This window comes from Lottia gigantea (assembly GCF_000327385.1).
Source record: "Lottia gigantea unplaced genomic scaffold LOTGIsca_142, whole genome shotgun sequence".
Classification (NCBI taxonomy): Eukaryota; Metazoa; Mollusca; class Gastropoda; family Lottiidae; genus Lottia; species Lottia gigantea.
Window position 1 is genome coordinate 475862 of NW_008707655.1, and position 18018 is coordinate 493879.

At 33.1% G+C, this 18018-nt stretch overlaps 3 protein-coding genes across 3 annotated transcripts; 1 reads left to right on the plus strand and 2 right to left on the minus strand.

Moving 5' to 3' along the window:
* Nucleotides 1-3902: 3902 nt before the first annotated feature.
* On the minus strand, nt 3903-11129 carry LOTGIDRAFT_207730 (hypothetical protein). The gene is made up of 5 exons (XM_009049999.1): nt 11049-11129; nt 9554-9957; nt 8817-8941; nt 8073-8213; nt 3903-4641 (listed from the first exon to the last, which is right to left on the minus strand). Exons 2-5 carry the CDS (start codon nt 9951-9953, stop codon nt 4549-4551), a joined length of 759 nt encoding a protein of 252 aa, XP_009048247.1. The 5' UTR covers nt 9954-9957; nt 11049-11129; the 3' UTR covers nt 3903-4548.
* Nucleotides 11130-12979: 1850 nt separating this feature from the next.
* On the plus strand, nt 12980-15088 carry LOTGIDRAFT_200481 (hypothetical protein). The gene is made up of 4 exons (XM_009050000.1): nt 12980-13014; nt 13262-13794; nt 14008-14148; nt 14345-15088. Exons 2-4 carry the CDS (start codon nt 13270-13272, stop codon nt 14435-14437), a joined length of 759 nt encoding a protein of 252 aa, XP_009048248.1. The 5' UTR covers nt 12980-13014; nt 13262-13269; the 3' UTR covers nt 14438-15088.
* Nucleotides 15089-17422: 2334 nt separating this feature from the next.
* Nucleotides 17423-17737, minus strand: LOTGIDRAFT_68473 (hypothetical protein; the record flags this gene model as incomplete). Its single annotated transcript, XM_009050001.1, has 1 exon — nt 17423-17737. A coding segment is annotated over one exon (315 nt), but the record flags the coding sequence as incomplete, so codon positions are not given.
* Between the last annotated feature and the right edge of the window lie 281 nt (nt 17738-18018).

The following is an 18018-nucleotide window of genomic DNA, read 5'->3' on the forward strand; positions in this document are numbered from 1 at the left end:
AGAGGTTTTCTTAATTTTTTATGTGTATCTGGGACAATTTGCACCAATTTTCAATCAGACATCTGTCGTGAAGGGTCTATGTGATTATTTTGCAATGAGTGACATCAAACAAACACTGTTATTTAGTGGAATCACAGGAACCACAGATGTCTGATTGGAAATTGGAATGGTGCAAATTGATGCTATCATTGTCCCCGATACACATACAAATTAAGAAAACCTCTTTACAATCCCTTCAAATAAGTTTTTCTAAGACAATCAGTAACTTACTGTTTTGAAGCTGACAATTCAATAAAAATCATTGGTCAAATTTAATTTAACACATTACTTATAAGGACACTGGGGTTGGTATATTCAACCATCAATTGTTTGGTCAGGCTGAATATTAATGCCAACTGTATGATTTCTATGTCAAAATGAGGAATTATTATATTCAATGTAGTTATTATATATTAGCTTCATGTTCATTTAAAGGGACAGATTCGCCTTTTCGGTTGTTGATTTGGGTCTTGAATATATGTAAATAATCCTCAGAAATACTAGAAATGTACAAAAATTGCACAATTTTTTTCAAAAATTCCCCAAACTAGGAATTTCATTTTATATAATATGTCATTTCTATATGTGGCAGAGTCTCAAGGAAAGATGACTGGTCTTTTAAACATTCAAACACAGAAAATTCTGGACACATGAAGTTGAATGCTCAAATTTCGACAGCGAGTTGTGAACATTATTACTGATTGGCTGAGCTAAAAAAAATCTTGTTCCTGAGACTAAGGTATGATTGATCAAAAAATGGCGAAGCTGTCTCTTTAATATTACTTCAAGGGAGTCATTATTGTAATTATATAATTTTATAGTCTAGCTTTCTCATTCTGAAACACTTGGATACTCATCGCAAAAATAAATATTCTGTATTCAAAGATTTGCTTCTGATTTTAATGAAATTTTGACAATTATTGTTGTAATATTTCTGACCATGTAATTTTGGAAATGAAATGAAATGAATGGAGTTTTACATCCTACTCTTCTAGACCTAATTGGACTTATGAAGACAGGCAACGCCATGCAGTGTGCAATGAGAGAAATAACTCTTTTTGCTTTACAACTGTCAAGGGATCTTTAATGTGTCAGCCCCTCCGATTTGCATCTTTGACAAGCAGAATCTGCATTTAAAAATTTGAAGGTTTTATCTCGACTTATGCCAGGATTGAACCCTGGACCATTAGGTCAGCGAGCAACCGTCTAACTCACTGAGCCACCACGGCTCCCAGAATATATCAATATTATATAGCCTAGATAGTTATTACAGATGATGTTATGTGATTGGTAGAACCTATACAAGCCCTTATATTGGTTGTGAAAATTTGGGATTATTTTTTTTAGATTGCTGATTAAAAGTTTAATTCTTAATTAGTAATATGTATATCTAAAACTGAGCTCTATCTAGTGATATTGTTACAGTAAATACTTAGACAACTTGATTATAGCATGACTAATTAATAGACAATAGAAAATGGAACCTTAACAGAATACTACCTCTTAGAATGGACATAAAATTTAAAGTCTCTTAAACTTGGGCTTAACAGGTGTCATGACTAAAAAATAGAATCTCTCTATAACACGATGTATCCATTTAAGCTAAGCATGTTCCAAAATTACCTAGTTTAATGAATTATATCTTAGTTTTATGGAATAATCAAGTATAGTTATGGCACCAGGTAAATCCACTTATGAACAAAGACTCATTTTAACCAAGATGAAAAATTTAAATTTTTTGGTCATCCTAAGAGGTAGTGTCCCTTTAAAATTGAAATGTACTGGTCTAAAACTGAAATCAATTTTTTTAAACCATGTTGTGTCTGGTTTAAAAAACACAATATTTAATCAAAACGTTCATTTCATCGTTTAGAATAATCATGGAAGTATTTAGCCTGCTTATAGCAGAATTATATTACCAATAATGTTAATAAATTCACCTCTATTCAATATTGTGTTGTTATTTATATTCAATGTTCAGTGTTCAAGGGAGACAACCTATTTTAATCTATAACTGTTTTGTTCTTCAAAGACATTGAAAGGTTGTTTTTCAAAGGACATTTTAATGAGCAGAATGATTTCTAGTTTGTTTACCTGAAAGAAGAAGGATTCAATTACGACGCAGTACCATGGGCTACAAGCTGCATGAAAAAGATATGACAGGAATTGAATGGAGTTTTACGTCCTAGTCTTCTGCATCTAAGTGGGCTTATGAACGCCATGCAGTTCTCAATGAGGGAAATTTTGCCACCCCCATAATTTGCATAATGTATTATCGACATTTGCCTGGGTTGAACCCTGGACAACTCACTGACCCACTGGAGCTCCCTCCCCTTCATGAAAAATAATACACTACACTAATACAATATATTAATATTGTAAATAAAATAAAGGTATATTGATTATAAAACCTTTTATTACTCTCAAACCAGACTATATATTATAATGAATATTAATAGATATTTAAATTTTAATAACAGTTTGTTCATCTGACTGATATTTCGGTACCATGCCTTCTGCAAACCAAGATAACAAGGTAATTTGTTTAATATTACTTTTGAGTTCATATTGTATGTCATTGATATACTTATACTAGCAGCTTCTCTAATGGCAACATAATTATGCCATACATGCCCAATTGGACTGGTGAAGTGACTTTTACAAGTCATATGACATAACGTTAATGTCACAACTTGAAAGTTCAGAGCTGTTCGCAGGGTAAAATTTCTTAACCAAATAATAATTATTTTGATATTTGGATTTACATATCATAAGTTGCCGGAATTTTGAGAGTGTCTATGATATTTTCTTAGACAATGAGCTTTTCATAATTTGGAATTCCAAATAACTAAATAAAAGTGCCAAGCCTGTTGGGAATTATCAATGAAAAATTGTCGTCTGCAAATATTTGGCAATGTAAATATCAATGAGATGAAGAAAAATTATGAAAATTTCTAATACTGTTTTATCACATAATGCTGTATGGTACTAAAAACTTTTCTATTTACATAATATATATAAACCTTAGCAGTCATTATCAAAATGCATTTTATAAAAAATAAAAACCTATAGGGGCCTGCACACCATAGCCATCACAATTAAATGCGTATGGATGAGAATAGCAGTCATGTAACAGTGTTGTGAGTTGCGTTCAGTTCGTTAAGCATGACCACTTTCATTATTCGTAACCATAGGCAACTGGTAATCACTATGGTGCGGAGGCACTTTAAACAAAGCTGAATTTCAAGAAATGACTTTCACTTGCATCTGTGAAATTTTTGGTATAAAATTTGTCATTGTGTAGAATAAGATTATATGTAATAAAAAAGCATGGAATTGAAAAGCTAGCACAAAATAAAGCACTTTGCTTTAAGGATAAATGAAATGAATAAAAACCTGCAATAAACAAATCTGAATTTCCAGAAATGACTTTCACTTGGGTCTGTGAAATTTTTGGTATAAAATTTGTCATTGTGTAGAATTAAAATATATTTAATAAAAAATCAAAAATTAAAAAGTTAGCACAACATAAAGACAATTTTTTAGCACAAATAACATAAAATACACTTAGCACTAAATATTAGCATTTCGTTTTTAGGATTTAAATTGTTCATCAAATATATTCTTACCAATGACCATTATATTTCAAACAACATCAAAATTAATCAGTTTAACTTTTGCTTATACAATTAATTAACGTTTGTTCTTTTGGGTACTCTACTTAACTTAAAATTAGCTATCTTTTATTACTATCTTTCTAAGATTTTACTAAATTTTTTGAAATTTGATAACAAAAATAATTTTCCTAAAAATTTGCTAGATTGTAGAAAATTGATACATATAACTTAAATAAATACAAAAATAATTTTCTACAAATTTGCTAGATTGTAGAAAATTGACACTTATATCTCAAATAAATACAAAAATAATTTTTCTAAAAATTTGCTAGCTTGTAGAAAATTGTAACTTAAATCTCAAATAAATACAAAAATAATTTTTCTAAAAATTTGCTAGATTGTAGAAAATTGAAAAAAAATCTCAGAAACAAAATTAGTATAAATTCAATTAAACCTTAAAAATTGTTCATTAACTGTTAAAAAAAAATATCTTATGAACTATCAAAAGATGACATATTCAACAAAATCAACTTCATCAGTTAAGGGTTAATAATAATACTAGTATTTAATGTATCACAGTTATAAAAATACTGGTCTTCAAGGATTTGGCATGAATAGGGTTAATTTTAGATTTAAATATACATAAAAGAAACTAGTATGAAACAGCATTAACCTGGATGAATATTATATACCAACACCACTTTTAACATATAAACAGTACTATATCATTAATATTCAACAGAAATTTTATTTATCCAAAAAAAAAAAACAATTAAAAAATATACAAATGTGCATCAATTTTCAAAATCAAAAGTTTCATAAATATCTGGCTAAGTTATAATAAATCCATATATCAATGAAAAATTCAAAATCCGAAACTTATCCTTAATCCTTAATCCTTAACATCAACAATAAGTGGAGCAGTGTAGGGACTATGACGTATACCAAATGAAAAACTTGGTTCTCTTTTTCTATGACTCCAAACCTATAAAGAAAAAAGTGCGATTTTAATACTTTGCATTTAGAAAAAGATGAGCATAATTCTATTATTTTCTTGGCTGATCAGATATTAATAACTTTGGCTTCTTGGACCTGACTTCATCTGCCAACTGACATCTTCACAATGTCAAGCTATTAAGAACTTATACCTTGACTGCAAAAGCCACTATTACTGTATCACAGAATGCAGCGATTTGATTGGATTCTACGCCAGTAAATACAGCCAATCAATGCCCTTGACAGAAAGGCTGTACACATTATGGCTGTGTGTTCACAGACTTTCTATCGAGGCCTCTGATTGGCTGTATTCGCTGGCATAGAATCCAATCAAACGCTTTATTTACAAACTTTATGATACAATAAAGGTGACTATTGCAGTCAAGGTATAAGTACAAAATTCGTGATAGCTTGACATTGTGAAATTGACCTGCTGGTTGTTGACCCAACCTCATGACAATATTCTTTCCAGAAAGGGTTGACTTCAATAATGAAGAATGATCAACAACACTATAATAGACTCCTGACCACCATTTTTCTGAGCTTACCAGATGAAAAGAGCCTGATCTCACTCAAAACTAATTTTTGGCCCCAATTTCTGTTTTGTCTACAAAATGCAATGTTAGAAGCAAGACTGATCAGGCAAGAAAATAATGTACTGAAAATTATCTAAATATAAATCAAATTGTTATCAACAAATATATATAAATTACATGTATTATATCAATAAATTATATCACAATACAATGCGTATCGACTGATTACAAACATTCATTTATTTGATCTGAACTTATATTAAATGATTATTTCATAAATGAAAATAATTGAGAAATTGATAAAGATCATATTTGTTGAAATTATTCTAATCTATAGTTGAAAAAAAAAAAGTTCAAGAAGTTCACAATTCTATTCATGGATGGGTTCATTTTCTACAGGTGCTACAAATATAACGGGGCAAAAATATAAATTGGAAACATTTAAAAATCTACATTACAAGATTATAGGGATATTTTTTAACTGCGATATCATAATGGTTATAATAATATTGAAGTGGATATGGGGATATCATAAAGGTGATAATATTATTAAAAGTATTAAGGTGATATCATTATTGTGATAATATTATTGAAAATAACAAGGATGTCATCACCTTGGTAAATTTGTATTGATGATATCATTATTGTGATTTTATTATTTAAAGTGGATTTCATTATTGTAATAAAATTACTGAAAGTTATGAGGATATCATTATGGTGATAAAATTACTACAAAAAATATCAATTTATCAGTATGGAGATAAGATAATTGAAAGTAAAGGATTTCATTACCATGACAATATTATTGAAAGTGCGGAGGATATCATTATTGTGATAACAATATAGAAAGTAAGGAGGATATCATTATTGTGATAATATAGAAAGTAAGGAGGATATCATTATTGTGATAATATAGAAAGTAAGGAGGATATCATTATTGTGATAATATAGAAAGTAAGGAGGATATCATTATTGTGATTTTATTATTTAAAGTAAAGAGGATTTCATTATTGTGATAAAATTACTGAAAGTTATGAGGATATCATTATTGTGATAACAATATAGAAAGTAAGGATAATATTATTTAAAGTAATGATGATTTCATTATTGTGATGATATTAATTAAAGTAATGATGATATTATTATCATTATGGTGATGGCATATTGGAAGTAACCATTAATGACAATATCATTATGGAGATAAAATTACTGAAATTTATGAGGATATCATTATGGAGATACATCTTTCGAAAGTAAGAAGGATATAATTATGGTGATAAGTAATAATAATGACACATATGTTGATGATAAAGTTTTAAGAAATGTAATAATAAAAACAATTTTTTTTTATCAATTGATAAGTAATGAGTTGCTCAACAAAAAGTTAATTTTCTTATGTTATCAAATGAATCTTCTTTGTTATTAAATCTAATGCATGTTCTGTATCAAAAGCTTTCTGAAGTCGTCTATACTTCAGTAAGCTTATTACAGTAATAAGCTGAAAAAATTTGTGCAAATTTCTAAAAGCAAACAAAATGTCACTACCATGAAAAATTCTAATTTTTTGTGTACAAAAAAATTGAAAAACAAATTGCATTTGCAAAATTTTGAAATTAATAATAAAAGTAACTGTATATCTTAAAGGGATACTACCTCTTATAATGGACATAAAATATAAAGTCTCAAACTTGGTCAACTGATGAAGACTCATTTTGACCAAATTTTAAAATTTCAATTTTTTGGTCATCCTAAGAGGTAGTATATCTTTAATTTAATATACTTGGGATAGAGATTTTTCAAATTTGAACTTAATTGTTATGTCAAAAATTTGGAATGGAATAATCAGTTTGTTTAAAAATAACCTTCCTTGAGCATAGACTGCCTAGTCAAAAGCTTATTTCGATTTTAGATTTTCATACTTTAAAAAAAAACACACTAAAATAAACACTAAATTAGGGTGTATATTAAAATAAAAAATCTAAAAAGTATTAATTATAAACCTGAAAGCAAAATAAAATGTATAAACCCTTCTTTAATAAGAGTCGCTAATATAATGTACATATAAGCATAAAATAAGGCTAGCCTAATAATAATAATAAATAAAAAAAATAAATTTGAAATTCATACATTATGTTCAATTTTCATCAGCAGGGAAAAAATTTCCTGCATACTGTGAATGTCTGATTCCAAATGAAAATCCTCTATGCTGCTTCATCTTTGGAAAACAAAAGACGTTTTATTAAGACTTATAAAGTATACCACATTACCAGCAAGTTTTTTAAAGTTTTAAATATGGTAGATGCATTAAAACACAATCTTTGAAGATTACTCCGAAACATCTGATTCTATTCCAGACTCTGATAGCTATTTTGATAGTTTTCGGCTGGTGTAGAGACTGAAAAACTAGACCCTGTTTCATGGGGATTTTCCAAACCCAGATATATATATATGGATATTTGTGTAGTTTAGTCACATCATCATAATCCCTCTACACCATTTATGTTATGTCTGCAGTTCCATTAAAGTTTTTTTTTTAATGAAACTTATCAAAAGTTGAAAACCTCTGTACAATAGACCTTATTCATGGATCGGCCATATTGAATCCAGAACGAGGCTCATAACGCAATGGTGTCAACGCAGTAAAATCGCCACCTTGACATCTTTAACGCCTCCTTGCTGTTGATTGGGTATTAGTGACATCATATAGGGTATTCCTCCATCTTATCAATGGATGATGTAATTTGTGTTATGAACTTCACTTTCATTGTCTCCAAAACGAGGGGTGAATAAGATCTGTTTCAAGTCACAATTTTACATGGGGACGATTTGATTAGTCATAAACTTTGTGGTAATGAAATTTGAATAAAACAAAATGGCTACTTACATTTTCTGGACTGTAGACACCAGGTCCTGGTTTCTGTGTGGAATCACCAGGCATGTTATTTCTACTGGTCATACTGTAACCTGGTGATCTTACTTTATACACACCAGGATCTACTGAACCATAGTGACTTGGTCCAGGTGTCTGTAATAAATCATGTCAAAATAACATAATTAACATTGTGAACACTCTAAAATAGCTTTAAATCTTTGTGGACACTCTAAATAGCATTAATATCTTTGTGGACACTTTAAATAGAGACATACCCAAGGGAGATTAAAATACCAAATAGCAAACAGAGGAGCCAAAGTGGTTCAGTGATCTAGACAGTTGCCTTAAGATTCAGGATTCATTCCCAGCTTTTTCAACCTGATTTCCCCAACTCGGTTTCAACTCAATCAGTGATGCTTGTCCGAGGCCTGTGCTACAGGCTAACTTCTCGACAGTTGGTAGTGCATGACATTACCAATCGTCTTTAGACCAAACAGAAAAGTTGGATGTAAAAGAACTGGTCTCTGGTGAAGCACAAAATAGACTATAAAGTCTGTAAACTTGGTACACATGTGCTTTAGGCTTTTATGTTGCACAAAAACATTAGCAGATCCATCAGCTTATAATACAAGGCCCTACCCATCTGCAAAAATCTGGTAACCACAAAAAAATATCTGAAAAGAATTGTATGTTCAAAACTTTCACTAAATGTAAAACTATTTTTGACAACTTTTGACATTATACACATGTACCTACTTTTTGTAAATCTTCATGGAAACTACCAATTTTACTTCTACCAGTTAAAGAGTAGATTGGTAATTGGACTTTACCCCCTTGTTTGGTTGGGCCTAACATTGATGGAAGATTGTAAGAATTGGGTCCTGAAATAAAACTTTCTCATTACTGCATGTATTTATTAAATAAGTTATGCTTTATGCTAGGGCAGTACGAGCATATTTTTTCACCTGATCACAACGATTAAAATAACCAACAAATTTTTACGCTTGATCACAAGGGGCATACATAAAAGATTTGCCATGAAAAAATAAGGTTGTGTGCCAATAGCGTAAACAGAGTTTTAAAGGGTTTTCTTAACTTTTTATGTATATCAGGGTAGCATCAATTTGCACCATATCCATTTTCAATTGGGCATCTGTGACTCCTGTAGTTCAACTAAAACTAAGTGTTTGCAGACGTCAATACATCATAAAACAGTTGGTTTTAGTAGAATTGCAGGAACCAGACGTTCCATTGAAAATGAGAATGGTGCAAATCCATAATGACAGTGTCCTCATTACACATAAAAAGTTAGAAAACCTCTTCAATGTAAAAGGTGTCATTTTTTTAATGATTGTGTGCATGCTTAACCTGATGCAGTTCCTCGACTGTGTGAGTCAACTCAGCATCAATTTTTGGGAGTTTACACAGCTGTATTTTTAAGATATATTCTTTTCATATCAAAAAAATATATTCAAATTTGAAAAAGTGCAAACCTGGACTGTTGTCATTTTTTCTTGTTTTATGTCTGGATCCAAAAGAATATTTAGGAGCTACAGGTTTGGATCCATCTCCAGCACCTTCTGGTTTGTAGGCACCCGGACCAGGAGTAAAGAACTGTGTCTGATCTTTTGGTCTACCATACAGGGAATATTTTGGTGTACCAACAATTCCGTCTCTATAAATCTGGTTGGATAACATGTATGCAGGACCAGGTCCACAGTCATCACGGACTTTACCATGCTTTATACCAAAAGAATGAGCTGGATATTTATTATGAACACTTCTAGGATCATGTTTTTCAATGCCCACCAAACCTGGTAGACCATATTGAGGACCAGGGCTGTTGTACATGGCCGCTATGGGCCCTCTTGGCACAGTTGGTGTCCAACTCATCTTTCTGAAAGAGGAATTTAATGAAAAGATAGCTTGGCAGGCAAGATAATATACGCCCACTGGAATCTTTGATTTTAAATAAAAATATTTGGCAGTACAGTAACAATCACCAGTATGAAATATTCAACCTTCAGTTATACACTTTTTGGTGCGATATTGAATAATATTCACCAAGTTTTGCCAAAATCCGGCAAGAATCGTGCCTCTTAGTGTTTAAGAGCTAAAAATTGAAAATGTTTTCAAGAACAAGGGCAATAACTCATACTAAATATTTTTTGATTTTTCTGATTTTCAATAGAGTTCATCCTTGGGTGATTACAAACACTTACAACAAGTTTTGTGAAAATCTGTCAAAAATTGTGTCTTCTAGAGTGTTTACGAGTATTAAGGGATGGACTTCATGTGGGCGTATAATAAAATGAAATAAATGGAGTTTTACGTGCACCTATAATTGGGTTATTGAAAACGGGCAATGCCGTGCAGTTTGCGATGAGGGAAAGTTTTGAAATATTTCATGTTCACAGCCTGTAGCACACAAGGCCTCCATTTTTTTGGATCTAGCTCTTACACTTGCTTTGAAGAATATGTCGAGGGGTAGGCCCACCATTTTAACCTATATGCTGCTTGAACCCTAGTTAACAACTCACTAAGTCAAAGAAGTTGTATAGTAATTGTCTAATCATTTGGAAATATTATCTTCTTATATTTGTGCTCATTTTGGGAGAGGAGGGGGGGGGGGGGAAGCTTTAGGTACAAGTGGAAGAGGGAGAGGGGAAGAGGGAGGGGGGGGTCTAGTTCGAACAGGTGCTGTGAAGAAAATTCCAAGAGCAAAGAAGAAATTCTTACATGTATCACAACCTTTATTCATTAATTGGCTAAATATAAGTCCAATATGACTAATTTATGATCTTATCTATATTGGTCTACCATTTTATTTAAGATGAGCTTATCGAGTATGTCATTGTGATCTCACTAAAAGTTTGAGATCTTCTTTCGTTTCTTTACATTTTCTATTTTCTATAAAAAGCGAAACTGGTACGTAAGGAATAACATTAATTGTAACGTTAACAACTATACAAAGTGAAATACACTCACCTTTTTTTGTTTTTAGCTTTTAAACTTTTATAACGGCCCGTCTATACACCGATTATAATAACCGTAAAAAATAATGTCTAACACAAACAGGCCATCGCTTAGGAAACGATAAACAATATCACATAGTAACGGCTTATAGGACATCATTTCAATATCATGTGACCGTTATATTTTCTTTACATTGGTGACAGTCGCGTAGTTAGTCACATATTGATTGTTTTCGTCCTCGAGATAATACCTCGGTCTAATACTAGCTATTGAGTGCTATATTACTATTACAGTGTGTTATTAGACCATACTGTTATACACCAATCTAGGCCTATACATATAGCTAATAAGGTTTATACGGTGGTTCGTTTAAGACAAAATTGCAAAATCATTTCGAACTGTAGCCAATAAATTTTGTCTACGGTGGTTTGTTTAGGACGGTTGGTTGGCTGACACCAGAAACTGATACCACAGACTAGAACTAAAGGTAAACCGAGGTTTTCTGTAGTACCTGGTTTTTAGTTTACGACCCTTTATTACAATATATCAAACGGTAGCCAACAAGGTTTTGCGGTGGTTAATTTAGGACCCTGGTTTGATTATATTGCACCCAACTGTAAAAATGAACTGAAATGAATGGACTTTTACGTCCTACTTTTCTGCACTATGTGATCTAATGAAGACGGGCAACGCCCGAGGAAATTTCCAATGAAAGGAAATTTGCCAGGACAGCGGCATTTGCCTGCTCTTTTTCTATTCCCAACTCTCGAGGGATCTTTAACATGCACAGTCTGTAGGTCACGGGACCTCGGTTCATTGTCCTATCCGAACGAATGTGGACGTTTTTTCCATGTCAGCCCCTCTTACCTACATCATTGACAAGGGGGAGCTGGGTAAGAAAATGCGAAGGTTTTATCTCAACCTATGCCTTTTTTTAACCCTGGGCCGTCAGGTTAGCGAGCTGAGCCAGTACACCCAACTGTACCTATTAGGGTTTTTATGAATTATATGGCGGTTCGTTCAGGACCCAAGTTTTACAATATATATCGAACGGTAGCCATAAGGTTTATACGGCGGTTCGTTTGGGACCCTGGTTTCACAATATTATATTGAAAGATGGTTTGGCTAGTACGTTTGGTTGGTTTAATTAGAATGGCGCCTGCGTTTGACAGAAACTGAACAGACTGAAAATACATGCGTCTTCATTCCCCAAACAGGTGCAAATGAACAGAGAAATAAAATGAGAATAGTCACAATAAAAAGTTCAATAAAAGCTGTGACAAAATCGCACGGGGTACAGTCCAAGGGAGAAAACTCGAAATATCCTATGGGAAACGAAGTAAAGTAATCGTGCAAGATTACCCTTGAGGTTCTTGGCTCTTAAAACTCCAAGTATCCAAGTAAAATGCAGTGAGCTTTCTCCTTTATAATAATATTAAGATAGTATATTCCCATAACTCCACCCTCAATAGATATTTTTGATATTATGGTTGTATGCAGTAGATGTTTATAATAATTCAAATGGATACATGTAGACCAAAACAACACTGATATTAAGTAATTATTTTTTAAGTAAGGCATTAGTGCAGGGGAAACGCTGAATATTCGTCTAGGGGCCTTCAATATCCTTCTAAGTTATGTCAAATGCATTGAAAAGCATTCACAAACACCAAAAATATAACGTTATTACAATTTCTTTACTATGACGTCATAATCAGTTTAAAGTTTTTGACGTTATCCCGTACGCAAAGCTAAAGACATAATTTTAGTATTCATAAAGTTTCGTGTTTTAAGCGCTTTGCCGTCATACATTTTTTTTTTTAAAATTTGCAACTAAGAACATATTTTCGGGTATAATATTTTATGTGATTTTATACTTTCCAAATTTTACGCAAATTCTAAGCACCATTTGGTTTCTATTAGCAACTATATTGTCAGCGTGTCGGACAGGCTTCAAGTTCGCAGTAGCTGTACAAAGGTAACTTTAATTTATTTCTAATGATTTTTTTAATTGAAAAACTTCATTAAATTAAAAATTATTAAGCTTAATGCAAAATTTGACCTTTTTAAATAATAGCCTATGTGTTCACTTTTAAACAAAATCTTCATTGAATATTTTGCAATTTTTTACTTGTATGAATTTGACTTTAAACGTCTCTTAATAAAGTTTATAGCATATTTGCAATTAGTTTAGTCAATTTAGCTTATCTTTTTTTCAATTTTAGCATACAAAATGGTGTACAACTATACAAAACCACGAGGTCCTATTGCTGCTATGTATAGCAGTCCAGGACCTTGTTATGGACTTCCCAGTCTTGTTGGATTACAAACTCACGATCCAAGAAGTTCTCACAACAAAAATCCAGCTTATTCATTTGGTGTGAGGCATGGTCGATACCGAGATGACTGCAGCCCTGGTCCATGTTATTATCCTGATCCTAAGATATACCGAAGTGGCAAGGATGGTACTCCTCATTACTCTTTGTACAGCCGCCAAGAACATGGTACAGTCTTCAAAACTCCTGGACCTGGTTCTTACAGTCCTGAAAGTTCTGGGCCTTCAGCCAATTTCCGACATCCTGCTTACAGCTTTGGAAACCGCCCTAGACACAGGAAGTCAGATAATTCGCCTGCAGCCAACAGCTATACCTTACCTAACATGATTGGAACCACGGTTCTCAGTGGTAAACGCCAAGCTCCATGTTACACTTTATCTGGAAGGCAAACGACTGGAAGCTTCTCTGAAGATATGGCTCGAGTAAGTTTGATACAATATTTTTCATTCATTCTTTCACTGCATTCATTCATTCATATTCGTTCATTCATATTCATTCATTCAACCCTTCATTCATTCATTCAATTCTAAGTCGTGCCATGTGTGCTTTATTTTCATGTACGCTATAGGTTACTAACTTGAAGCTAAGATTAATGATTTTCCAGATTTGCACACTATTATTTTTGTATTTTTCAGACCCCTGGCCCGGGTACCTACAACACCACAGATCCCAGTATTGTCAAGTGCAAAGCTCCTTTATACAGCATGACCAGTAGAAATATGATGCCTGGAGATACTACCAGGAAACCTGGTCCCGGAGCACATTCACCAGAAATTGTAAGTCAATTGTGAGAAACTTTTATAACTGAACCAAATGATGACTCACTCTCAGTCCCATTCTAGACGATTTGAAAGAATCTTTTTAACCCCAGTAGCTCGAAGAAAGTGTATTCATTTTACATGCCTCTGAGACACTTACAAAGTTTAGAAAGCCTTTTAAAAAAGTTAAATTTTCATAATTGCTTTATTTCAGGTTTGGGGCCACAAGAGGAAACAACCAGAATTTTCTTTTGGTATTCGACACAGTCCCTATTTGGCACCATTGATAGTCAATGCGCAAGTATAGAAACATTGGGTTATTCTACAATACATTTAACAACACAATGTAAAAAATATTTTAGCTTTTGGTTTTAAATCTGTTCTGTAACATTTATGTAAAATAAAATATTTTTGTCTGATCAATTGTTTACTTTCTAGTTCTACCCAAACAGCAGTAATAGATAGCAGCTGTTCCATAACCAACAATCTGAAACTTGTTGACTCTGTCTGCTTTCCCAAAATTTGTTTCCTTTCCTGTTCTGCCGAAACTTGTTGACTTTTTACTGCTCTCCCCAAATCTGTTGAGTCTTTCCTGTTCTCCCGCAACGTGTTGACTCTTTTCTACTCTGCCCAAATCTGTTCGCCTTTCCTGTTTTCCCGCGACGTTTTGACTCATTCCTGGTCTCCCGAAACCTGTCGACTCTTTGCTGCTCTCCCGAAACCTGTAGACTTTTTCCGGCTCTCTCATAATCTGATGACTCTTTCCTGCTCTCCCGAAACCTGTTGACTCTTTCCTGTTTTCCCCCATAACGTGTGACCCTTTCCTGCTCTCTCAAAATCTATTAGCTCTTTCCTACTCTCCCGAAACCTGTTGATTTTTTCTTGGCCTCCCGAAACTTATTAACTCTTTCCTGTTCTTCCAGTGCCTTCAAACAAAACCAAAGATAGATTGCCAGGCAAGATAATTTACGCCCACTGCCGGCTTTCATTTAAAATGAAAATATTTGGCAGTACAGTAACAATCACCAATATACAATATTCAACCTTCAGTCATACACTTCTTTTGAACATTTTGGGGCGGTACTGGACTCAACTAATGTTTCCTAGAAACGCCACTAATTTGCCAGTGAGATTGTCAACAAAATCCCCCCATCTTTCAATCTAATACCACGACCAAAGACTTTATCCCCTTCAACCTTCAACTAATCTTTGATCTCTTCACGGAGCAGACATCTAGTAAACACTGACCAAAATTCAGAACCAAGTGGATTTAGTAGATCAACATGGAAAATGTTCTCATCTGCAATAGATTCCATAAAAAAGTGAACATTGTTAGGTATTATTGGTCGACCGTCAATAAAAAGTAAAATTCTATTTGGCGTAGTTAAAGTAATTGCTGACAAGCAAGTACACATAGTAAACAGGCACATATCAGAATTAAGAAACTGTTGTGTTATTATTAAAACGATTTTCCAACTATCACGAATATCTTCAGCAACGGCAAAGTGAGTATTGTGTCCACCATGCGCAAAACCTAAGTTAACGTTGATCCCTCTTGCAGTAGCAAGTTCGTTTTGTAATTCTCTGAGTACAAATCTAAGGCAGTAATCGCTTTCATCGTGAAAAATAGACAAATCATATCTAAATTCATGTCGTTCTCTCGGACAAATATTGTGCCCTAGCAGCCTATATAGAAACAAACGAATCTTCATCCGATTTTTGGCAAATACAAAAGTGGATATGATACCAACGATGGTAATGAAGAAGCAACAGAGAGCTATGTTCAACCAAAATGATGAGCGACATCGTCGATTGATGGATACCAGATCTTCAAACATTGAAGCTGTGGTCGTCAAGTCACCATCTTCACCAATACATGTATAATTACGACCATCCAGTCCAACTAAAGTTCCATTTAACCACGTAATAAGTTCGATAGAGGAACAGGAACATGAAAAGGTATTGCCATAAATAGAAAGGCTGAAGTTCGAATTGGCCGTTGATGTTCTCTCGAGCATCTGTCTCGTAGCTTGATTCAATGTGGTCAAGGAATTATGCCCGAAATATAAGTTCTGCAGATGATTCAATGAACTCACGTCCGGGATTCGGATCAGCTTGTTGTCTGTTAAAATAATTTCCACTATATTAAAAAGTGACTCAAATATGTCATCTGACAAAAACACCAAATCATTTTGAGAAAGATCTAGAAAATTTAGTCTTGTTAGTGGGGTAAAAAGCCTTTTCCCGTGCTGAAACATAAAGTTATTGTCTAAAAAACATCTGGACAGTCTTAGAGTTTTCAAGTTGGGAAAATCTTGGAAGAAATCTGAATTCAACAGATTTAGGTTATTTACACTTAAGTCCAGCGTTTGAGATTCTCCAAACCACGGATTGAGTGGTTCAGATTGCTAAGTCCAGAAAAAGAAAAATTCAGATATCTCATATTTTCACCACCAAATATATATAGATCAATACCTTCTCCTAGCTCTGCGAATAATCCTGATATATCTAAATATTTCAATTTAGATGGTAAAAAATAGGGTATTGGCACTTGAAAACCACTACTCCGAACGTCTTTGCCTACAAAAGAATCCAAATAACCTGTTCCATACTTCACCTTCGTCGACAAATTCAATATCTCTAAATTTTTAAGTCGCCATAATAGAAATAAACCTATTTTAGAGAACTTACCAGTAAGCGCATTGTCTTGTAATTCAATGGATTTTATACATTTTGTAATCAACGCCGGATATAAAATAAAGCTATCTAAATCAAATTCTACCAGATAATCATTTATCAGATGCAGATTTTCCACGCAAATATTTGCTAGTATATGACCTGTTATTCGGCTATCTTGTGAGACGTACCCGGATTTTGTGCTCAAATAATGTATAGATATGGTTGACATATTCTTTCCTTCGTAGACGTATAAAGCATTAATAATGTCGTTTATAGAACCAGCTCCAAACTGAACTTTATGTAACTGAAACGTTTTTAAGGAAGGAAAAGGTAACAATGATCCAGATTCGAATAATGTCAATATACAACCATCAAAGATTATTGTTTCGACAGTTGCTGAGAAATTAGTAAATGTTACATTCGTGACTTGTGATAATCCGGCTTGAAAATCGCCCTCATTGCCGACTTTTAACGTTTGTAGTTTCTTCATATTTGAAAATTCAGATCCAAAAACAATAAACGGTGTAGTGTCTATGTTGAGATCGAGTAGGTTTGTCAATTTTCCAAAAGGTATATCTCGAATGACTGGGTATTTTCCTGAAAATCTATTAATATCCGATCTGATGGCGAGAGTTACCAAAGATCTCAAGGGTTCAAACACATCATCTGGTAGCGCATCAGCAGTATAATTCAATTTATGTCCAATCATTAACAACGACTGTAGACTCAATAAACCTTCAAAAGCTGAACTCTGTATAGCTGTGAGAGGGTTTTCACCGAGATATAGAATTTGAAGTCGATTCAAATGTTTAAAATCCCCGTTATATAGAATTGTTATGGAGTTGTAACTCAAATCCAGTTGGGTGATGTTTACGGGAAGGTTTTTTGGAACACGAACTAAGTTGAGATGGGAACAATCTACTCGAGTTTCATCTACTTGTCGACATCTATTGCATTTCACCAAACATCCGTATGTAATGAGAATTACAATGTAACGTAACATTCTGGTTGTTTTTGTATCTGTTTCTGAAATACATATGCAATAACAAACATTGATTATACAATTACACAATTATACAAAAGTGAATTAAGCTCTTATAATATAGACCTAGATATTCAATTTGAGCACTCTTCAATTTAGAAGATAAGATGGTATATACTGACATCACAAAGTACGACAAAACTCACGAATCATTGCTTTAAATACCA